This window comes from Neofelis nebulosa, chromosome 6 (assembly GCF_028018385.1).
Source record: "Neofelis nebulosa isolate mNeoNeb1 chromosome 6, mNeoNeb1.pri, whole genome shotgun sequence".
NCBI lineage: Eukaryota > Metazoa > Chordata > Mammalia > Carnivora > Felidae > Neofelis > Neofelis nebulosa.
This window is the reverse complement of record NC_080787.1, coordinates 37,219,824-37,243,635: the sequence shown is the minus strand read 5'-3', so window position 1 is coordinate 37,243,635 and position 23,812 is coordinate 37,219,824. Positions and strand designations below refer to the sequence as shown.

Here is a 23,812-nt window from a genome sequence, read left to right as displayed (position 1 = left end):
ATAGCTTAATATAAAAAGGGAACCTGGGGGGTGGTCACATGTTCACTGCAATGTGAGAGGAAATGGGGCTTTTACTTCTGTCCTTGGGTTGCTTGTCTCATGCATCTTTTGAAATATGTACACTTTAATAGAGTAAAGGTGCTAAGTCACTTGAGAAGGGCATTCCTGATAAATAGTGGACAAATGTGGAAAATCCAGTTACACCCATCAGGAGAGTTTAAAGAGGGTCCTGAGGTTCAGAGGGAACCAGGTTGAACAAAGACCAAATCAATTATACAATCTTGCTTGGTATCATGGCTGAAGGCTGAGTCTGAACTGATCCAAACATCTGGAAAATCTCTCACCCTTTCTCTGACCTCCAGGATCATTTGTACCCCCAGCTCGGATACTTACCATACCATTTTATGTTAGTTATAGTTTCTTGTTTATACGGCTTCTCAGCTAGAATCAGAGAGGTAAGGTGAATTAAGAAAAAGTATGTGATTGACAGTCAAGCCCTTACTTGCCATGTGCCTTTTGGTTACTACCTGAAATCTCTCTGATTCCCAGTTTGCTCATCTATTAAATGGTGCAAAATAACACCCACCTTGCCTACCGAACAGGTAGGATTGTGTGGAGAGCATATGGATTTGCAATGTAAAAGCATTTTGTAAATCATTAAACACAAATCAGTTATTATTAACTAAGACCCCAAAGGGAAGGTGGGTATATCTCTCACATCATCTTTCTATTCCCCTCAACTCTTAACTTTGCCTAGTTGGTTCTGATAACTATTAGTGATAAAGATCATGAAATGCTGTCCCCAGGCTGACCCTAGGAAAACTCTAATTCTTCTCTCCTACCCCCGTCTTTTACTCCTTTTCTGGCTTCAGTCCCCACCCCCACCCCCAGGTGCTGCCACACTGCTGTTTCTTCCTACTGCCCCGTCTAGAGAATTTGGGTATTAAGAAGACATTTAAAGAGGCTGTGTAATATATATGCATGAACTGCCGGAGGTAATTTCAGGCATCAGCAGGGAAAGTTTTATGGCAATGCCATTTTTGTGGGCAAATGAACTGGTGTCATTCTGGAAACTTTCTCCCAGAAATAAAAATGCCCAAAAAGAAATCTGGATTTTTCTTTTTTTTTTTTTAAGAGACCCAACCTAAATATTTCCTTATGTACTAATGAAGAACCATATTTTCATTGAACTCTTTACTGAAGTTGGACAATTCCTCTCCCTTCTGAGTTTGGAGTGAAGGCCAGCCTGTTTCGTATTTGACATCTCTGAGGGAAATACCAGGAAAGGTTGAGGAGGGGGTAATGGGCAGATTTAGCATGTACTAGTTTAAGAACTCTTCAGCTAAACAGTAACTTTACTAGGCCATTCCCTTCGTATCTGCCTTGGCCTCAGAGAAGAGTGGGCTTTCTTAACCAGAAATGTTTTCAGGGGCACCTGGCTGGCTCAGTCAGTAGAGCATGCAACTCTTGATCTCAGGGGTTATGGGTTCAAGCCCTATTTAGGTGTAGAGATAAGAACGAGAGAGAGAACTGTTCTTGGGCCTTTTCATAATTTTCCCCTTCAAAATGCATGAATTGTGCAAGAAAAAGCCACATTCCACACTAACAAAGCAAGGGTTATAATAACTTGATTTCTTACAGGCAATACTTTCATCTTATGTTTTATTTTACTACTTTAAATCAAGCTTTTGTTGTAAGAAACAAAGTCATTTAATAAAGGGGTAGGGGTGTACGGAGTGGATGCTTTCTTTTCATTTTTTTCCCTCAAAGTGCAGGGATTGGAGGGGAGGGTGCTCGTTGCAGGTCCTCACATCACTCCAGGGGCAACAGGGCAGACCCGTAACCAACGGACTTGGAGCCAGGAGCGAGGGCCAGCCCTCCAGGTCCAGGATGAGCCCAGGCCAAGAATTCAGTGGAAGAGCCTACACTGCTGCCCAGCTCCCATGCCTCCACGGACCTGGACCTCAATAGATCTGGCCGGGAGTCTCGGTTTCCACACCTGTAGAATGGTAGCATGGCCTTGCTCTCTCAAAAAGAAACCGCCCTCCTGGGTGTGGCTCTGTTTCTCGGGCTACGAGAGCAGGCAGAAGAGAAACACAGTGCCCCTCCCTCCCTAAGCAGTTCCAGGTGATCTTTTTCGTAGGGAGCCGGAGATGCCAGGCAGAGACCAGCCCCAGCGACCACCCAGGGTCTGATGGGCTTCGTGCCCACGACGACCCAGCACGAGCCAGAACGCCTCGGCCCCAGCAAGGCGGGCGGCGGGCGGCTGACTGCGGGGTGGGCACGTGATCCCGCCCGTTGCCCCAGGAGACGGGCGGCGCTTTGTTCTCAAATCCCCGACTCTCCCACTGAGCGCCCCCGGCGTGGCGGGCGGGGGTGCGCGAGGGGTTCGACCAGTCGCTTCCGCGTCTCCGTCCTGCCCCTCCCGGCTGCCCGCCCCCCCGCCTCAGTGGTACAGCCCGGGCCCGGAGGCTGCGCGGGCCGCAGCCCTGACCCCAGACCAGACCGCGGGTTGCCGGGGAGGAGGTGAGCGACGGGAGCCGGATCGCCGAGAGCTCCCCCTGCTGCCGGAGCCTGAGGGGGCCTGCGCCGGGCGACCCGGACGAGGAGGGCCGCCCGCATCTTGGCCTGCTGCCTCCTCGTTGCGCGTCCAGAGCCCGACTTCTGGTTCCCCGCAGCGCTCTTCTAGGCTCCTTTGTCCCGTCTGTCCCCCGAGAGGCCCCGAAGGTGCCCACCCTACTCTTTTGGTCTGTCCGGGTCGGGCGCGACGGGCCAGGCTTCAGCTGCCTGGTCGGCAATTGGAGAGTCCCCTTCCCCGACGCCAACGGCGCGTCATTTCTCCCAGTCCAGATTCCATCCGCAACATGCCGGACGTCGAGGAGAAAGTGCCTCTGAAGGACACAGGCGATGCAGAGTGCGGGTCCTGCAAGCTCGAAGCCTCAGCACCGACCGGGGAAAACGAGAGCGGCCCCAAGGGCCACCCTCCCTGTAGGTCCCGCCCCGCCGGCCTTTCGCCGCTCGGCCGGCGCCCAGTGTGGGGCCGGCGGAGAGGAAGGGCCCACGATCCTCCTGTCGTCCTCCCGTCCCTCTTGCTTTGGGTCCCCTTCGCCTGGCCTCCCACCACCCAGTCTCTGCCCACTGGCCCTAGGCCCCCTATGACCCAAAGGTCTTCCAAGAATTGTTGTTCCAGGAAAAAGAAGTGAGCCAGGTGTGATTACTTGAATCTGACAAGATTTGATGCCGTGTTCGTTCACAGCCGTTGTCGTTGTAGTTTGAATTTGTAAGTGGAAAATGGCGGACCCTTGGAGTAGCTTTAAAGGACCCAAGTGATCCCGGATGGGAATTGTGTTCTTTTGGCGCTTCGTTGACTCAAGAGGTTACTACTGCTTTGGGCTCCTGTGCTTGAGCTCTGTACTATAGATGTACTTTTATGTTCCTATTGGGTCACAAGGGCTCTCCCACACTTCGGTAGGTCCAGCCTCACTAGGATGCATCCTGCATTTCTCTTATGATAATCTCTAGAGAGTTTAAACAGGCATCAATCCGAAGACCTGTCCACATGCAAGAGTTTAACCTGAGTTAAATTCTTGAAGATTGAAATGGGAAAAATTAGTTGAACGCCCTGCTACTAAGTTGAATTACACTTGTTTCTCCTATAGCCACATGGGGGCGCTGCTGGCTAACAGAATGGGCCCAAAGTGGCAAATTGGGTGCGGTGAAATTTATTTAGCTATGAATCTGATATGGGGGTGGAAGCCAGTATTTTGTAAATACAGTGTAAACAAGTTCTTCAGGTGGCTGGATTTTAAAAATCTGCATTAGTTGATTTTACCTCTCATTTCTCTCTCGACCCGCCCCTTTCCTGAGTTTTACAGCTGTTGGAGTTGCACAGCGCCACCAAACTGGTGAGCAACAGAACAATCTTGTCAAAGTATGTTATGAACTTTGACTTGCAGTTGGAAAGTGTTTCTCTGTGTGATCTTTCAGTCCTTCAGTAAGCTGCTGTAGCTCACTCTCCCTTTGAAGATGTTCTCTTCTCATTTCGCATTAGTGAATTAGGGGATGGTCCATTTACATACTTGACTGTGTTTTGCCATTTTGGCTGACCCTAAGGACTTCAGAGGGGCTGCAGAAATAAAGGGAACTTCCAACCCTGCATGTAAGGTTCACTTCGTCTTTATGTTTACCTAAGCAAGGGCTCAGTGGCTTTTTGGTAAATTTGCGATCACCTTTTTACCCATAAATTTTTTATTTAATTTTGAATTTTGAGATATTTCAACTTTGTTGAAAAGTAAAAAAAAAGCGCAGTCGATGTCCACATTGTCAACATTCTGCCACATTGCTCTCTCTCATATATATTTATGTATTTTTTTCTTTTTTGCTGAATATATGTATATATACACACACATTCTGCCACATTGCTCTCTCTATATATACATTCTGCCACATTGCTCTGTCTCATATATATGTATGTATTTTTTTTTCCTTTCTTGCTGAGAATTAGAATAATGACTACCTCTAAAAACTTCATCATGTATTTCCTAAGAATAAAGGCATCCTATGTAACCCTTTTTCTACAATAACTGTCTTTCCTTTTTTCCTCTTTTTTTTTTTAATAGACTCCTGGCCCTGAGATCAAGAGTCGTGTGCTCTACCCACTGAGCCAACCAGGCGCCCCTCCTTTTTACATTTTGAATCTTCTTCCTTATGGAAAACTGGATCATTTACAAAAGTATAGTGACTAGTATCATGAACCATATTTACTCATCACCCAGCTTCAACAAAGATCAACTAACTCATGGCCAATCCTAGTTCATTTATATCTGCTCCACATCTTGGAATCCGAGACTTTGCTGGAAACAAATTATGAAGTGATGTTGAAAGAGAATGGGAAAATACGACTTAGCTGTGTGCAGCTTCGTTTCACATACAAGTGATCATTATAACTCTCATGCCTGTTATGTGAGAATGTTGTCAGCTGGGTCTGTGCTAAGACTTTAGAGCAGTGGTTCCCAACAGCTAGTGCTGGTTCGTGACAAAATTCCTAGCAATATTTAGTGAAAGAAAATAAAGATGTTGTAATGAGTTTTTTCCTAAAGCTAAATTGATTCAGTGTAAAGGACTACTCTTTATTCTGACAATATTCCCATTCTGGTTTTTTGTTCTTATGTTTTTTTGTTTTGTTTGTTGTTTTTGGTTTTTGTTTTTTTTTTTTTAGAGGTTATTCTGTTATGAAATGATGGCTTGGTGGTGGTAGAGCGGATTTTTTATTTGCTTAGTTGCTGGTCTCACTGTCCATACTTGGCAAAACAAAAGTCCGTTGCTCAAAAGTCTTTTTTGGAAATGTGATTAGTCTGTGCAATCCTAACATCTGGGAGCTACTGCTTTATGAGACCAAATGACATTGGTGCAACTCAGTACCATCTATATGGAGATGTTAACTCTCATCAGAGGCTGGAAGAGGAGAGTAGACTCAGTCCCCTTAGATAAATGTTTATTTTTGCAAATCACGAATCATTGTTTCTTTGCTGCTTTCATAATCATTTGGCTTGTTTGTTATTTGTAAAATAGCTTCTTTGTCCTCCCTTACCCCCACACTGGACTATTCCGCAAGGCACTGAGGCCTAGGACAGTTGGCTACAACATGCCCGACTACAGGCACAGGGCCTGGAGTTCAGGAAACAGAAATGACTAGAATGGTTGAATGAAGTTTGTGTAAGATCAAGTTGATGAATCTAAATTTGGGGCCTACTCAGAGTGAATCTCTGAATAAAATAGAAATTTAGGCTTGTGTCCACCATAAGTTTTTTTTTTTATTATTGTGATAGAGTTGATGCATAACATGGGTTTCAGATGTACACCATAAATTCTTTGTATCACAGGTCCAATAGATACAGTTGACAACGTTTCTAAGCTGAACAACAATATTGGAATGAATCATGATTTCCGCATGGAAGAAAAGGTTTTACCTCCAAGCAGGTACTGATTTTCTGATTTTCCCATTTTATTCATCCTGCCATAGGTTTTAGCACTAATGTCTTCTGACCAGACTTGAGGCATTTTTATTTAATAATACAGTCAATGCTTTCTCAGCAAAACTGGAAAAAATACAGTGTCTGAATATAAACCTTAAGAGGTCTCAACAATTTATTTTTTTAATTTTTTTTTTTAACGTTTATTTATTTTTGAGACAGAGAGAGAGCATGAACAGGGGAGGGTCAGAGAGAGAGGGAGACAAAGAATCTGAAACAGGCTCCAGGCTCTGAGCCATCAGCACAGAGCCTGATGCGGGGCTTGAACTCACGAACCGCAAGATCATGACCTGAGCCGAAGTCGGACGCTTAACCGACTGAGCCACCCAGGTGCCCCCCCCTTTTTTTTTTAATTTTTTTTTAAGAAGTCTCAACAATTTAAACAGAAGAGTAATTATTAGTATTAGAGAGTCAAGAAGCAAATGTTATTTAGTGAATCAACCACAGTAATTACTATTGGAATGTTGATTTTGGGACCCCCCACTAATAATAAAATATCAATAGAGTGGATTTCAGATCTTCTTTGATGGGTGTGGAGGAAGCAGCCTGTGCTGTAGGCTGGCTATTGTGGCCATCAAATGATCCCAAAGCTTGGTAGCTAAAACCACGTTCGTGATCTCACAGTTTGCGTGGGTCAGAAATATGGGCGTGGTTTAACCGTGGGCCTCAGGCTCAAGGTCTCCCTCTCATGACGTTGCGGTCAATGTGTTGACTGCTGGCCAAGAGCCCCCCTCAGTTTCTTGCCACGTGGCAGCTGGCTTCCTTCTGAGTGAGAGAATAAGGGTGTGAGAGATGGTGCCCACGACAGAACCCACAGTCTTTTGTTGCCTCATCTCAGAAGTGCCTCCTGTTGGCTCTGCTGCGTTCTGTTTGCTAGAAGGTGGGTGCTGAGCCCAGCCCACCCTCCGGACATGAGATGACACCAGTGTGAATGCCAGGAATCCTAGATCTTTGGGGTCATCCTCCCGGCTGCCTACCTTATAGCTCCTTTCAATTACTCTCTTAAGTGACCGCAGATTAAACAGGCACAGATTAAATACTAGTTTTCTCATAGTGGCGTTTTCAATTGTCTTTTTGGCCGGCTCATAAATCAGTTTATTTTAGGAATCGGGATCAGAACTCTGTTGATAAATAATGCTCCCCCACCTCCATCAAGCTTCACTTTGATTGTTAGTTATATTGGCAGTGTAATAAATAAGAACCATCTGGTAAGTGTGAATTAAGTGGCTCTGCTGGTTTATTGGCAGTTGAATGGGTAAAATCGGTGTCAGATTTTAAAACAGTTCTAATTTCCCACCAATGGATATGTGAGGGCAGCTGTGATTAGTCAACTTCCTTAACTGGTTTTGTTATGTGGCAGCTTCAGGGAATCTGTGACTAAAGGGCCATTCTCTGTCACAGGCTGTTCCCCTCCCTCCTCTCTGTGCTCTGATTTGCCTTTGCCTGGTACCAGTGGGGGTCCATGCCAAGCACAGCTTCTATGGGAACGGGTTTTCACCAAAATCCACATTTCCTAGCATCTCTCTCACTGCTTATATGTGTTTGTTGCTTGAAGGGGAGGAGAAAAGAATGAAACTGGGAGTGAAGGTCTGCCAAAGGGGCAGCAGTGAGACAGTTGCCGGGAGGGTGGATAGAAGAGATGCCAGAGGGAAAAATGAAACGGGAAATACTATGATTCAGAGCTGGGTTTTCACGTAAGGTAACACCAAATTCGTATCAGGAAAAAGGTTGAAATAACAGTTAGAGGTCACTCATTATTGGCAATTGGCTTCCCTTGTGCATAGGATGGTGTTCGTGACAATTGCACATTCCGAAGGGAAATCCCATGTTTGGGCATTCATTCAATAGGTGTTATATTGAGTCGTTATGTGGTAGGCAAAAATGGGGAGTGCTGGAGATAGAGATATCATTATCGATAAATAAGGTACTGTCATTGCTGTTAGGAAGCTTTTGTAGGAGCGACAGTTGAATAACAGTAAAGACTGGTAAATTCACTCATAGTTGTGTATATAGAGTTTCATGAGAGTCCTCAGTTGCTTAAGGAGGGTCAGAGAAGATTGGCCCACAGAGGAAGACTTGAGTTGCTTATAAGAAGATTTGAGCTGAGTCTTAGAAGTGGAATAGATACTTTCCAGATGGTCTAGGTGTGAAAGAATGCTCCTGGCCGAGGAAACTATGTCAGAGGCAAGAATATAGTATGTTCTTTACAAGTACCTTGGTGTGGTTGAGCACAACATACTATGAGATAAGAGGAGATAAAGTGGAAAAGGAGAAAGGAGACAGAACACTATCCAGATGGGTCCAGGTAGTGGTTTATGTTGCTGATGAGGGGAAGCCCCTAGAGGACTTTAAATGGCATCGTGATCAGAACTGAATTTTAGGAGTATTTTATTTTATTTTATTTTATTTTTATTTTATTTTATTTTATTTTATTTTTGAGAGAGAGTGCATACATGCATATTGGGAAGGGGCAGAGTGAGAGAGACAGAATCTTAAGCAAGCTCCTTGCCCAGAGCAGAGCCCAGCGTGGGCTCCATCTGACGACTATGAGATCATGACCTGAACTGAAATCAAGAGTCTGATGCTTAACTGACTGGGCCACCCAGGTGCCCCAAGAAGTCCTTGATTTTAGAATGAATTGGTGGAGAACAGATTGACAAGGGACAAGACTGAAGGCAGGGGGACCAGTGAATAGGCTACTGCAGTCGTCTGGGTCAGAGGTGCTGGGAGGAAGGAATGGATTTCAGACACATTTAAGATGCACAGTTTATGGAACTCGGAGATGGATTGGTTAAGTAGGATGAGGAGAAAAGAGTTGAGAACAATTCTACTGCACCTTAGACCATTGAACAGATTATAGTTGGTTACCTCTGATGATTGGGAATGGTGTGTTGGGAGAGGAACTTTGACTTTTTGTTCTTTTTCATCTTTGTATTGCTGAATTTTTGTTTTACAAGAAGCATGCATGACTACTGTATTTTTCGGGGGGGGGGGATGTTTAATTCAAGAAAACCAAGAGCAATGACTAGGTACAGCCTCAGACTTTTCAAATGGTTCCTTTTCTTATGAGTCTAACTCTGTAGATTTAGAGACATCATTTAAATAAACTTTCAGAGGAAAATTAATTCCTGTCGTTCTTTTTTTAAATTAATAAACATTAAAATTTTTTAATGTCTATTTATTTTTGATAGAGAGGGGGAGAGTATGAGTGGGGAAGGGGCAGAGAGGGAGACACAGAATCCGAAGCAGGCTTCAGGCTCTGAGCTGTCAGCGCAGAGCCCGATGTGGGGCTTGAACTCAAGAACCATATCATGACCTGAGCTGAAGTTGGATGCTTAACCAACTGAGCCACCCAGGTGCCCCAACACATTTTGTTAAAGTAGTTTTGTTTTCCAGAAAAATGATTGGAAAGTACAAAGTTCCCACATAGCCCCTCTTCTGCCCCATTGTTTATATCTTGTAATAGGTCACTTGTGACAATTGGTGATCTAGTATTAATACATTGTTATTAACTCAAGTCCATAGTTTACATTAGGGTTCATTTTTTGTATTATATATTCTATGGGTTTTGAAAAGTGTGTAATGTCATGAATTCACCATTTTTGTATCATACAGAGTGATTTCACTGACCTAAAAATCCCCTGTGCTCTACTTGTTCGCCCTTTAGTCCCTGCTCCACGAATCCTTGGCAACCACTGATCCTCTTACTGTCTCTGTTGGTTTCCAGAATGTCCTATAATTGGAATCATACAATATGTAGCCTTTTCAGATTGGCTTCTTTCATTATGTAATATGCATTTAAGATTCTTCCATGTCGGGGCGCCTGGGTGGCTCAGTCAGTTGAGCGTCTGGCTTCGGCTCAGGTCATGATCTCACAGTTCGTGGGTTCGAGCCCTGCGTTGGGCTCTGTGCAGACAGCTCAGAGCCTGAAGCTTGCTTCGGATTCTGTGTTTCCCTCGCTCTCTGCCCCTCCCCCGCTCACGCTCTGTCTCTCTCTGTCCCTCAAAAATGAATAAATGTTAAAAAAAAAAAAAATGTAAGATTCTCCCGTGTCTTTTTGGGGCTTGGTAGCTTATTTCTCTGTAATGCTGAATAAAATCCCGTTGTCCAGTTGTACCACAGTCTGTCTGTCCACTCAGCTACAGAAGGACGTCTTGGTTGCTTCCAGGTTTTGGCAATTACGAATCCAGCTGCTATAAACCTCCCTGTGCAAGTGTTTGTGTGGACGTAAGTTTTCAACTCATTTGCTTAAATATGGAAGAGCACAGTTACAAGAGTATGTTTAATTTTGTGGGAAACTGCCAAACCATCTTTTAGAGTGGCTGTACCATTTTGCACCAGGAATGCATGAGAGTTCTTAGAGTTGCTTAACATCCTCACCAGCATTTGGTGGTGTCAGCATTTGGGATTTGGGGCATTCTCATAGATATGTATCGTTACGTCATTGTTGTTTAATTTGCAGTTCCCTGATGAAACGATGTTGAGTATGCTCATTTTTCATATGCTCATTTGCCATCTGCATGACAACTTTGGCGAACAGATTTGAGTGTCTGTTCAGATCTTTCCCTGTCTTAAAACTGGGTTGTTCTCTTCTTGTTGGGTTTTAAGAGTTCTTTGTCTATTTTGGATACTAGTTCTTTGTCAGATACGTGTTTTGCAAAGATTGTGCTTTGTGTTTTCATTCCCTTAACAGCGTATCTCACAGAGCACAAGTTTTCCAACTTGCCAATTTTTTTCTTTCATGGATCTTGCTTTTGGTGTTTTATCTAAAAGGTTGTTGCCAGGGGTGCCTGGGTGGCTCAGTTGGTTAAGCATTTTACTCTGGCTCAGGTCATGATCTTTCAGTTCACAAGTTCGAGCCCCACGTTGGGCTCTGTGCTGACAGCTTGGAGTCTAGAGCCTGCTTCAGATTCTGTGTTTCCGTCTCTCTCTGCCCTTCCCCTACTTGTGCTCTGTCTCTCTCGCTCTCTCAAAAAAATAAACATTAAAAAAATAAAAACAAAAATAAAAAATACAAAAGGTCATTGCCAAATGCACAGTCCACCTAGATTTTCTCCTGTGTTATCTTCTGTGTTATCTACATTTTACATTTAGGCCTGTGATCCATTTGTGGAAGGTACCAGGTCTGTGTCTAGACACATTGTTTTTGCATGTGGCTGTCCAGTTGTTCCAGTGCCACATTCTGAAAAGACTGTTCTTTCTAAATGGAGTTGCCTTTGCTTCTGTTTTTTGTTGTTCTTGTTGTTTTTTTAAGGGAAAGAAATGATGGATCTTTCTGGCCCTCATGACTGGCTACCTGGTAGTACCAGTGAGATTGGGAATACAGGAGGAACAGGTTTGGAGGGAAGATAGCAAATTCATGGGGCACCTGGGTGGCTCAGTCGGTTAAACGTCTGACTTTGGCTCAGGTCACAATCTCGCAGTCCATGAGTTCGAGCCCTGCATCGGGCTCTGTGCTGACAGCTTAGAACGTGGAGCCTGCCTCAGATTCTGTGTCTCCCTCTCTCTCTGCCCCTCCCCCTTTCATGCTCTGTCTCTCTCTGTCTCAAAAACAAATAAACGTTAAAAAAATTTTTTTAAAAAATAGCAAATTCAGTTTTGGATCTGTTGATTTGGAAATACGTATATTCGAGTATTATCAAAGAAGGAAAATCCTGTTTTTCATTTTAGGACTGTAAGAAAATAAAAGATAATTTAGTTCATCAGCTGTATGTATACACAAATGGAAACTAAGTCACATATTATCTAGGTTAGATGTAATGTCAGTGCTAAAGCTGGCCTGACATGTCTTCAGGATTCTTTGTGTTGCAGGGCGGGGAGGGCTGCTTGGAATCATGAAGAGCCCTTCTGAGAGCTTTTACTGATGCCCTTGATGACATCCGAGTCTGGCCCCAGCTTGTCAACTTTGCTACAGTCTAAACACAGTTCCTGGCCTTTCCCTGACAGTATAATCGTCTTTTGTCATATCAAATGCTGTTTGTTTGGGGCTTAGGAGATAATGACCTTATAACAGTTTTTGGGTAGTGAAAGTAATTTGCTCATTTAACCCTCTTACAGTTTGGAAGGCAAGGTCAAGGAGACAATGCATAATGCCTTTTGGGACCATCTTAAAGAACAATTGTCAGCTATTCCCCCAGACTTCAGTTGTGCTCTTGAACTTCTGAAAGAAATTAAAGAGGTGAGTGACAGACTTTCCATTTGTAAATGTGAATGTCCTAGACATCTCCAAGGTCATTGGAATGTCAGTGGCTAGCAGATCCTAACTGAACATGGCCCATGAATCAGTCTAACCAGTAGATGGAAATCACACAGTTTCAACAAGGGAGTTTTTTATTTACTTACTTATTTTTTTGAGAGAGAGAGAGGGCACAAGTGAGCGAGAGGGAGAGAGAGAAGCAGGGCTCAACCGAAGGGGACTTCTGTTGACCTGAAGCAGGGCTTGAACTCATAAACTGTAAGATCATGACCTGAGCTGAAGTCAGATGCTTAACTGACTGAGCCAACCAGGCACCCTCAACGAGGAAGTTTTAATATAAAAATTATTATGGGGCACCTGGGTGGCTCAGTTGCTTAAGCATCCGACTCTTGATCTCAACTCAGGTCTTGATCTCAGGGTTGTGAGTTCAAGCCCCGTGTTGGGCTCCACACTGGCATGAAGCCTACTTAAAAAAAAATTATTGTAACATGGAATTGGAGAAACAAGATCCTTGAACTAGTGAGAAGCAAAGAAAACTAAAGTATACTAAGATATCAGATCTAAGGAGAATATATTATGCTCCTATGGCTGTGCCAGGGGAGGCTACCAGCCTGTGGGCTGCTGACCACTGGGCACTGCAGGACCTGGGTGCTGCAGCAGGAGCCTGGCCCTGGACAGGTAGACACTTGATCTGCAGGAACTGAGCCCCGGAGAAGCCGCTCAGGCTGTGGGAGCCAGCTACTGGCAAAGCCACACACACACACACACACACACACACACACACACACACACTGCATAATGCCAAGTGAGGATTCCAGAACCAGGAAGGGAAGCTCTCGCCTTTTGCAGTGTCTTTCTAGTATGTGGTGGGCACATCCTAAGGTGTCCCCCAGTGATCCACGCCTCTGTATGATCCCCTCTCCTTGAGTGGGCGAGATCTGTAGCTTGCTTGTAACCAATAGAATATGCAAGGATGATGGGATGTCTGTCCTAGAAATGCATTTCACTATGAAAGACCCCATCTTAGCAGACTGGAGAAAGTCTCTTGCAGCCTTGAAGAAGCAAACAGGTGTGTTGTGAACTGCCCATGGAGAGGGTCTCAATGCAAGGAAATGCAGGTGGCCTCTAGGACCTAAGGACAACATCCGTCTAACAGCCAGTAAGAAGCTGGGGCCCTCAAGTCTACAGGTGGAAGGAGACGAATTCTTCCAGCAATTGGAAATGAGCCTGGTGACAGCTTCCTCTCCAGTGCAGCTTCCAAATGGTCATGTAGGCCAGACAACACCTTGACCGCAGCCTTGTGAGACTCTGGACGAGGGACCCAGCTAAACTGTGCCTGGGCTCCTGATCCACAGAAATTGTGAGATAAGAAATGTGTGTGCTGTTTTAAGCTTCTAAATTTATGCTAATTGGTTAAGCAGCGCAGAAAACTAATAGTGCCCTCTACAGATGAGGCTTAACATTGTGCCACCTGGTAAAGGAAAAATATTTAAGGGACTTACTCATTTTCTCAGAGCAGAGAAAAAAATGATGGAACTGAGAGACAATAAATTGACAAATGTTACATTCCATTCCTGTGGCCGCTCAGCTTCCACATGCACCCTTCCACACACACTGCAATTCCTGAAAAGAACTCTGTTTCTACCTATTAAGATACAGCTGTCTTACAAGTTCTCGTTCTTTCCATAAAATGAGACTCACATTCCCAACAGTTACTGTAACCGTTGCTATCTGTATTGCTCCTCAAATCCAGCCACAGTCCTTCTGAATATTCCGTTACCTAAAGTCCAAATTGTAAGGTTAACTTTCAGTAACCGATCTGTAAGATAATGGAAGGAGAGAGAAGAACATGGTTAGCATATACAAATAAACCCATACTTGTAACAGGCAAAGAGAAAATCTATAGTTTTTGTTTCTGTAGTTGGTCACAAGGCTATTGTTGACCTATGGCTTCCTGCTACTGTTGATTCCGTATTTCTCTTGTCCACAGCCAGAGCCTCAGCGGTTGGTTTACTTTACATGCTAGAGTGACCCAAACCTTCATCGCCAAAGAGACTGAGTCCTTGAAGCAATTTACTGTTGTTTGTATGCTGTGGTTTTCTGTTAACCTTTATTATTAGGTGTGGAAGTACCAAGAGGAACCTCAGAGAATCTTCTTGCCCTCATTGTGTAGAGCACCAACCTGGTTTCCTCTCCACAGCCAGGTCATTTGCTCTAGCCAGTAGAAGAACTCCTTTTTTCAGCTTATTGGTTCAGTGGTCTGAGGAGCTCAGAATAACCAGGTGCAGCCACATCTTCTGATCGCCGGAACCAATGCCAGCTGAGCATCAGCAGAGCCTAAAGTTAGCAGGATGGGAAACAAAAATTCTCCAAGTAGGTTATTAGGCACGATAGTAAGAGAAACCAGTCCTACCTCCACTCCCTGATTCCTAGGACCATGTTTTCTGGCTTTGGGAACCTATACCATATGATGGTCTTTGATTCAAAGACTGTATTGCATCTTATCAGACAGAACCTCTTCCTTTCAGGGTTTTGTCCCTCAACTCATGCTGTAATCGAGTCAATAAGCCATTCCAGTTTTCGGTTAAGGCCTGTTGATTCAAGGGGGAGGTGGGTATGAACCCAGTGCTGCACTTCCTTTGCTAGAAGATGCATCCTTGATCAGATGGGGCAGGACAGTGGATAAGACATTCTATGAGTACACAGATGTTGGTGCTGATAGAAGCATTCACACCCATATCCAGAATATGTGTCTGTTCCAGTGAGGATGAATCTGTCCTCTCCTCGGTGGAAGAGGTCCAGAGAAATCATCTGCCACCAGGTGAGGTGGTTGGTTGATCCTCACTGGGGAGTGGCGCCTTATTAGGGGCTTTGTATTTTTAAGGATTTTTAAAATTGTAAACATATGTAACAAAATTTTTACCATTTTAATTTTTTTTTCTTTTTTTTTTTAAGTAGGCTCCATGTCCAACCTGGGGCTTAAATTCATGACCCTGAGATCAAGAGTTGCATGTTTTATGGACTGAGCCAGCCAGGCATCCCGCTGTCTTAATTATTTCTAAGTGTTACAATTCAGTGGCATCACGTACATTCCCAATGTTGGGCGACCATCATCCCATCCATTTCCAGAACGTTCTTATCTTCCCAAGCAGAAACTGTACCCATTAATTGTAACTCTTCATTACCTCCTTCCTGCAGAGTCTGGTATCCTCTATTTTACTTTCTGTCTCTGTGTGTTGACTACGCTAGGTACCTCATATAAAGAGAATCGTATGATATTTGTCCGTTTGTATGTGGCAGATTTCACTGTAGCGTAATATTTTCAAGGTTCATCCATGTTGTAAGCAAGCGTCAAAGTTTCATTCCTTTTTATGGCCAAATAAAATTCCATTGTATTTTATTTTGAACTACATTTTGTTCATCCATTCATCTGTTGATGGACATTTGTGTCGTTTTCACATTTTTGCTATTGCGAGTTGTACTGATTTGAACATTCATATACAAGTTTTTGTTTGAACACCTATATTCTGCTCTTTTGGGCACATACCCAGGGGTGGCCTTGCTGAATCATCTGGTAACTCTGTTAGTTAACCACTAAACAGAGGTTTCAATGGTGGCTATACCATTTTACATTCCCATCAGCAAGGCATGAGAGTTCCAGTTTTTCCACATTTTCCCCAGCTCTTCATTTCTTTTGTCATTATAGACATCTTGGTGGACATGAAGTAGGATCTCACTGGGGTTTTGATCTGTACTTCCCTGGTGGCTAGTGGCGTTAAGCATCCTTTCCTGTGCTTGTTGCCCATGTTCTGTGTCATCTTTGGAGAAATGTTGATTCAAGTCCTTTGTCCATTTTTAAATTGGGTGGGCTGTTTGTTGTTGTTATAAGAGGTCTTTACATATTCTGGATAGCAGCCCCTTGTTAGGTAAATCTTTTGCAAATACAGTCTCCCATTCTGTGGGTAGTTTTTTCACTTTCTTGATAATGTCCTTTGCACAGAAGTTTTAATTTTGGTGAAGTCCAATTTATCTGGCTTGTTCCTTTTGCCTTTGGTGTCATATCTTGCCAAATCCAGGATTATGAAGATTTATCCCTTTATTTCCTTCTAAGAATTTTAGGATTTTAGCTCTTTGGTTTATGTCTTTGATCCATTTTGAGTTGTTTTTGTAAGATGTGAGGTAAGGGTCCAACTTCATTATTTTATGTGTAGCTTGCCAGTTTCCCCAGCACCATTTGTTGAAAAGACTGTCCTTTTCCTAGTGAATGGTCTTGGCATTGTTTTAAAAAATCATTTGGCCATATATCCAGGTTTTATTTCTGGACTCTGTTCTATTATTTTGCTCCATAAATCTGTCCTATCCCAGTATATGCTTGGTCTCCTATGGGCCATTTCATCTGATGATCGATTGCTGTGGTGCAGGCCTAATCATATGGTTAGGTAGGTCAGACAACACATGGTTCTTCCTGGGAAGCACAGGCCACCTGGCCACCGAGTGTCTTATGGTGAGGTGTTTACTTCTGCAAAAGCCCAGAGGCAAGCCAAAAACTGTTTCTCAAAAGGCAAATAGCGATTTGCAGAAGAGGGCATAGACTCGCTCTAAAACTCTAGAGGTCTGTGCTGCGATGCTCTTACTGGTGCCTGCCAGAGGCTGTGTAACAGCATCCTTACCTGCCATGGACACTTTAAGTATCACTGAACCTGTAGGATCATGTGGCCCAAACGGTACTGCAGCTTGGATGACAGCCTGGACTTGCTGCCGTAGGGACTACTCTCACTCTGGTTCCCACTTGAAATTGGAAACCTTAGGAGTGACCTTAGATGAGTGTTGCAGGAGCAAATTCACTTGTGGTGTATGTTGCCTCGAAAACCCAGAAAGGCCTGCAAGTGTTATGCCTCTTTTTTCATGGTGGGTGTTGTGAGGTACCACGACTTGTCCTTCACCTTGGAGGGGTTAGCTAGACAATGTGCAGACCACCGAAGCTCTAGCAACTTTGCTGGGGTGGCAGGCTGCTGACATTTTCTGGGGATTATCTGCCATCCTGTAGTTTGCACGTCTTCCTGAGGCATCTAAAGTCCTTGCTGCTTCCTGCGCCACAGATCCAACAGGTCTGTGGCCTTTTGAGTTCACACGTCACCTGTGCTACCAGTTTGGTATCTGTTAGGGTCCAATCAGAAGAAAAGACCCAGAAAGTAATGTGAACCAAGAGAAACCACAGTACCACAGGAACATGCTGTGGAGGCGCCCGCCAGAGCCAAGAAGGCAGGCCTCTTCCTCCTTCAGGATCTCTCCGGCTCCCTCTGCGAACAAGACTTACCATTATGCTAGCCGGCAAAGTAAAAATACTTCAAGGGCCTGGCTCTGTTTTCCCAAAGTAGGCCCTGGAGGGTACACTTGGCACTGAGAACCTCCAGCCGGTAACTGGCATAGTTTACCATTTACATGTTTTTTGGGTTTTTTTAGTGTTTACTTTTGAGAAAGAGACAGTGTGTGCGGGGGAGGGGCACAGAGAGGGGGACAGAAGATCAGAAGCAGACTCCACACTGACAGCAGAGAGCCCCATGTGGGGCTCGAACTCACGAACTGTGAGATCATGACTTGAGGCAACGCTCAACCAACTGAGCCACCCAGGTGCCCTGACCATTTGGATAGTGTGGACAGACTTGTATTTAAGACGAGTCCGAACAGGTGGGAAACGTGGTACCACACAGTACTCCTCTCAGTTACACAGGTATGCGTTGCACCTCACCCTCACCCCCACCATGTTCTCTATGTTACAGAGGTACAGGGATGAACAGAGTCTCTTTTCACAGGGAAATTACATTTTGGAGTTAATAGGCTATTTCCAGTGCCCCTTAACTGTTCCTTGGCCTATTTCTTCCTCGCCCTTTGAAGTAAAATAATCTAAAAAATGTCTGCTTTTTATTTTTTATTTTAATATGAAATTTATTGTCAAATTGGTTTCCATGCAACACCCAGTGCTCATCCCAACAGATGCCCTCCTCAATGCCCATCGCCCACTTTCCCCTCCCTCCCCCCATCAACCCTCAGTTTCTTCTCAGTTTTCAAGAGTCTCTTATGATTTGCCTCCTTCCTTCTCTATAACTTTTTTTCCCTCTTCCCCTCCCCCATGGTCTTCTGTTAAGTTTCTCAGGATCCACATAAGAGTGAAAACATATGGTATCTGTCTTTCTCTGTATGACTTATTTCACTTAGCATAACACTCTCCAGTTCCATCCACGTTGCTACAAAAGGCCAGATTTCATTCTTTCTCATTGCCAAGTAGTATGCCATTGTATATATAAACCACATCTTCTTTATCCATTCGTCAGTTGATGGACATTTGGGCTCTTTCCATAATTTGGCTATTGTTGAAAGTGCTGCTATAAACATTGGGGTACAGGTGCCCCTATGCATCAGCACTCCTGTATCCCTTGGGTAAATTCCTAGCAGTGCTATTGCTGGGTCATAGGGTAGGTCTATTTTTAATTTTTTTTGAGGAGCCTCTGCCCTGTTTTCCAGAGCGGCTGCACCTGTTTGCGTTCCCACCAACAGTGCAAGAGGGTTCCTGTTTCTCCACATTCTTGCCAGCATCTATAGTCTCCTGATTTGTTCATTTTAGGAGTGTCTGCATTTTAAATTTAAGAGTACCTCATCACTGTGTGATGTGTGTATTTTATATTGTTCTTGGTGTTTCTTTTTACCACACTCCTTGATTTTACTTGTCTCTTTATCTCATTCTGCCTAGAAAACGATGCACTGTTGCTATATCGATCCCCTAAAGCCTTGAACTCTTATCGGCCTCTCAACAAAGATAAATAATGTTCTCTAGGAAATTTAGGGACCCCGCTTCTTGGTCCCTAAAAGACAGGCTGATGTCCTTGACTGAAGGGGTTGTCCATTAGGGAAGGTTCGGGGCTTTGCACAGAAAGTGACTCCCTTTGATTTCTTTCCTGGGCAGATCTTGCTCTCACTGCTGTCACCACGCCAGAACCGCCTAAGAAGTGACATTGAAGAAGCACTGGACACGGAGCTCCTCCAGCAGAAGGCAGAACATGGAGCTCTGGATGTCCCGCATCTCTCTAAGTATATTCTCGACACGATGACTTTGCTGTGTGCGCCAGTTCGAGATGAAGCAGTGCAGAAACTAGAGAACATTACAGACCCTGTTTGGTTACTGAGGTGTGAAACTTGACTGCCGTCCCTTGAAACCTGCCTCAGTCCCTGGGCCAGGAAAGTGGGGTCAGACACTAGATTATAGCCCCTGTCTTGGCTGGCTCTTCCCTACTGAAGACCAGATTAATTCCTCTCTTTTCTCTTTGCTCGCCTATTAGCTATTTCCCCGCCCCAAATGGCCTTAGGTTGGTTGGGCCTCCCACATAACATCCTATCATGAAACATTATATAGAGTATGTGTTCAAACATCTTTTCCTCAGGCTTTCACAGTGTGAGGGGACAGGGATGGGAGGCTGGTTATTCCTGTATAATAGCTAAAGAAAGCAGGACCCAGACAGTTAAAAAAAGAGAGAGAGAGAGGAGTGAATGGCCTAGAAATGGCTTCAGAAATAGTATCACCTATAATCCCTATTCCCAGAAAGATTCATTAGCATGCTGGTATATTCCCCTTTGCTGAATCTACCTTTTATTTATTATTATTTTTTAAATTTATTTTGAGAGAGAGACAGCACAAGTGAGGGAAGGGGAGAGAGAGAGAGAGAGAGAGAGAGAGAGAGAATCCCAAGCAGGCTCTGCACTGCCAGCACAGAGCCTGATGCAAGGGCTCGAACCCATGAAGCCATGAGATCATTACCTGAGCCGAAGTCAGATGCTTAACCAACTGAGCCACCCAGGCATCCCTGACTCTACCTTTTAAAACAGACAACAGAATGATCATGTGGAGAGAGAGCTAGCCTGGAGGCTTCAAGGTCCAGAGACTTACCAGTTCCTCACTCCGCCATTCACTTACTCTGGGCCTTGGGTCGTGAGTCCCCTCATCACAATGTTATCTTCTGTAAACTTAGGAGGTGGGACTAAGTTAGTTTTAGAGCTTCTAACTCTGGAATACAGTGATTTAATGACACTTTCTGTAGGTTCCCCTCTCACTAGATTTCTTTTCGGAGTATATTTTATTTTCTGTGTCAGGGGGATCTTCCAGGTCCTGGGCCTGATGAAAATGGACATGGTGAACTACACTATCCAGAGCCTTCAACCCCACCTGCAGGAACATTCCATCCAGCATGAACGGGCTACGTTCCAGGAACTCCTCAATAAGCAGCCAAGTATGTAAATAACTCGAGGGCAGGAGTGGAAAGATATGATCTTGGGTCTGACTGCTATGATGTTAGAGAGTATTTTGCCTCTTGGGAGCAGAAAATTTCTTCCTCAGGTAGCGGGAGGGAGAAGGAAGAGTTGTCTGAGACAGACACCCTCCACCCCTGCTGCCACCAAAGCTCTGATTTGTTGACCAGGAGCATATCTTGAAGAGAACCTTAGTCTTGGAGCTTTAGGGATGCGGATGCTGAACACATTTCCCCACTTCCCCACTCTCTTCCTATCACAGGCCTCCTCAGTCACACCACCAAATGGCTGACCCAAGCAGCGGCAGACCTCACCACACCACTTCCGACTTGCCCTGACACTTCTGACTCCGCCAGCGTGGCCAGCTCCTCTCTGAGCGAGGCAGCCATCAGCCCTGAGCCCCTCAGCCCTACAATGGTGCTGTCCCAGGGTTTCCTGAACCTCCTTCTCTGGGACCCTGAAGATGAAGATTTCCCTGAGGTAGGTCTGTGGAGGGCATCGCCGTGTTTTGTGTTCAGGACCCTCATCTCCTGACAGCCTGTTCTCCCTGCTCCCCCAGACCCTGCTGACGGATAGAACACAGCTGCAGGAGCTCGAGTCCCAGCTGAGCCAGCTAACCATCCTGGCCTCAGTTCTGCTGGTAGCCAGTAGTTTCTCTGGCAGCGTGTTGTTTGGCTCACCCCAGTTTGTGGATAAGCTGAAGCATATAACCAAAGACGTGATGGAGGAGTTTAAGTCCAGGTGAACTGCACAGATTTTTTTAGGGTAGATGGTAATTGTGGTACGAGAACATGGACAGGTCGTGAATGATGCTGACAGTTCTACCACAGACCACAAAGATTGGGACCATCCACAAAGACTGTTGATGTCTTTCCATAATGGTCTTGAGACTTGTGACAGAGAAAAAGAAAGCTTTCTTCCAAAAAGGGTAGTGTGGAGGATAGTTTACTACATAATGATTCATTATCTTGTTTGCTACAAAGCAGTCATTGTCTCGCTGAGTGGATGCCAGTGAGCTGGGCTTAGGTATATCCAGGAGTGTTGACTGAACATCCCCTGTGTGCAGGGGTCACACCAGACGACACAAAGCAATCAGAAGGCCAGGTCTGTCACCGTAATTGGTGATAGTAGGACATGTGACCACAGAAAATGTCCAAGAAAGGGTTAAAATTGTATATACACATACATAAATAAACTCCATAGGGCTAAAGAATTCTGAGTGGATACCAAACTCACGTCCAGAGTTGACTTTGTAGTTTGTCTTGTTTCCTAAGAAGCAGAACATGGTATCAGAGAGAACAGTCGGCATCTGGAGCATAGTAGTGAAGATGCTGAGCCTACCCACTGGGCCCTGCTGCTACCAGGGACTGGGGTGAGGGCAGGAGGATATCTGGGGGTCTCCCTCCAGTGGGCCCAGCTCCTGGTGTTGGGCTTCCCTGGCTCTGGGCCTATGCCAGGGCCATCTGCTGGGTACCAGCTTACTCTTCTTCATGGTGTAGGCCTGAGGAGGCTATGCAGACTGTGAGTGAACAGGTGTCTCAGGAAATCCATCAAAGCCTCAAGAACATCGGCCTTGCTGCTCTGAGCAGTGAAAACACAGCGTCTCTGATAGGACAGCTCCAGAACATTGCCAAGAAGGAGAGCTGTGTCCGCAGTGTCATTGGTGAGTATGCCTGTGGGGATGGTGAGAATGTTCTGGTGAGAGGTAGATCCCATCCCTGGAAGTCAGTTACTAAACCATTTAACAATAAAAAGCATGACCATTGGGCGAGTCACTGTTTAGGCTTTAGTTTTTTCAAAATGCTGGGTTGAGAAGATATTCCTTTTAGTTTAAAGACTGATTCTTGTTCTACGGAAGATTTGCATCCAGGAATTCATGACTTCTGAGTATGGCATGCTGCCCAACCAACCTGGTTAGGTCATCCCTGGCCTTCTGGGTCGTTTCCTGACTGTAGTCCAAGACATGTGACATCTACCCCCCACGTCCCAGCAATAACAAATTGATGCTGAATTAGCCAGAGGACATTTTCCCATAGCAAGGACTTATCCCTGTTGGAATGGAGGGCATGAACTTGACCTTGCTCTTAACCTCAGCCGTCCGAAGGATTGGTCTAAGATCCTCGTGATAAATACTCACTAGGATCTACTGATAGATGCTTAGGTAATCTTTTGAATAGTCTAAAATTTACTAGCCCACTAGTTTGTGATCTTTGCTATGTCCTTGGGAGCCAGAAAGCAGCCCCCTTCCCAAACAAAACAAATTTCCTTATCTCTGGGTGAGTGGGTCGGCTAGTAAATATCTCAGTTAACTTGGAGCTTGAGTGAGTAGAGTTGCAGGGGTAATGTTGCCCCCTGAAAGTTGTTTGCCTTTGCCCTACTCACTGTCGTCTCCTGCTCACAGATCAGCGGATCCATTTGTTTCTCAAATGCTGTTTGGTCCTTGGTGTTCAGCGATCTCTGTTAGATCTCCCTGGAGGCCTTACCGTCATTGAAGCAGAACTGGCAGAATTGGGCCAAAAGTTTGTCAGCCTAACGCACCACAATCAGAAGGTGTTTGGCCCGTACTACACGGAGATCCTGAAAACCCTCATCCCTCCCGCTCAGGCACTGGAAACAGAAGTAGAGTCTCTCTGATAGCACCAGCTCAAAGCCCTGGCGCCTTGGACCCAGGAGAGCTCCTTATCACTCTCCTGGGGTGACATCACCACTGACCATCAGAGCAGGAAGCCCTCCTCCCCTCCTGCAGCCAGTACACCCAGGGCTGTAGTGATCAGCATGTAAACACCAGCTGGCCCAAACTCATTCATTAATAAACTTCTGAACCACAAGCAAACCTCCACTCTCCTGTGCTTCAGCTGTGGCTGAGCCCTGTGCTCTGGGCCCCCAACTAGCCGAGACGCCAAAAGACCCCCAGCTTTTCCTCTGCTGGCCAGGGGCTCCCTTCAGCATGCAGAGCTGAGAAGCCAAGACACTCGGGTGCTGGCATTATTTCTCTAAGGGTAAAGCATTTCTCTGAGGGCTCTGAGAATCTGTAGGATTATCCAAAATGTGACTATAACGGCTTCTCTGGAAGTCAGAAATTTTTGTCCAGTTCAGCTCAGGATTGGGTGCGGTTGAAATAGGTTACTAGAAACCTCATTTCTAGTACCAGATTCCCCTGAAGATTTCAAATGATGCAACAAGAAATCAAGAAATAGTAAGAGTCTATTGCAGGTCTGCAGCAGGGTGAAACTGAGGCTGCATGCAGATGATATTGGCTGCTAGCAAGCATTCTGTTGAGGCAGGT

At 45.0% G+C, this 23,812-nt stretch overlaps 1 protein-coding gene across 3 annotated transcripts; it reads left to right on the top strand.

Annotated features, from left to right (window-relative positions):
• The first annotated feature begins 2,493 nt into the window (after positions 1-2,493).
• On the top strand, positions 2,494-23,359 carry TCP11 (t-complex 11). 3 transcript variants are annotated; one of them, XM_058733653.1, is made up of 10 exons: positions 2,494-2,727; positions 2,851-2,988; positions 5,883-5,979; positions 12,090-12,210; positions 19,190-19,410; positions 20,371-20,507; positions 20,789-21,006; positions 21,086-21,267; positions 22,026-22,189; positions 22,928-23,359. In XM_058733653.1, exons 2-10 carry the CDS (start codon positions 2,865-2,867, stop codon positions 23,158-23,160), a joined length of 1,497 nt encoding a protein of 498 aa, XP_058589636.1. In that variant the 5' UTR covers positions 2,494-2,727; positions 2,851-2,864; the 3' UTR covers positions 23,161-23,359. The 3 variants fall into 3 exon arrangements, with proteins under 3 accessions (XP_058589636.1, XP_058589634.1, XP_058589637.1); XM_058733651.1 differs by having other exon boundaries at positions 2,846-2,988; XM_058733654.1 differs by having other exon boundaries at positions 2,503-2,526.
• Positions 23,360-23,812: the final 453 nt, after the last annotated feature.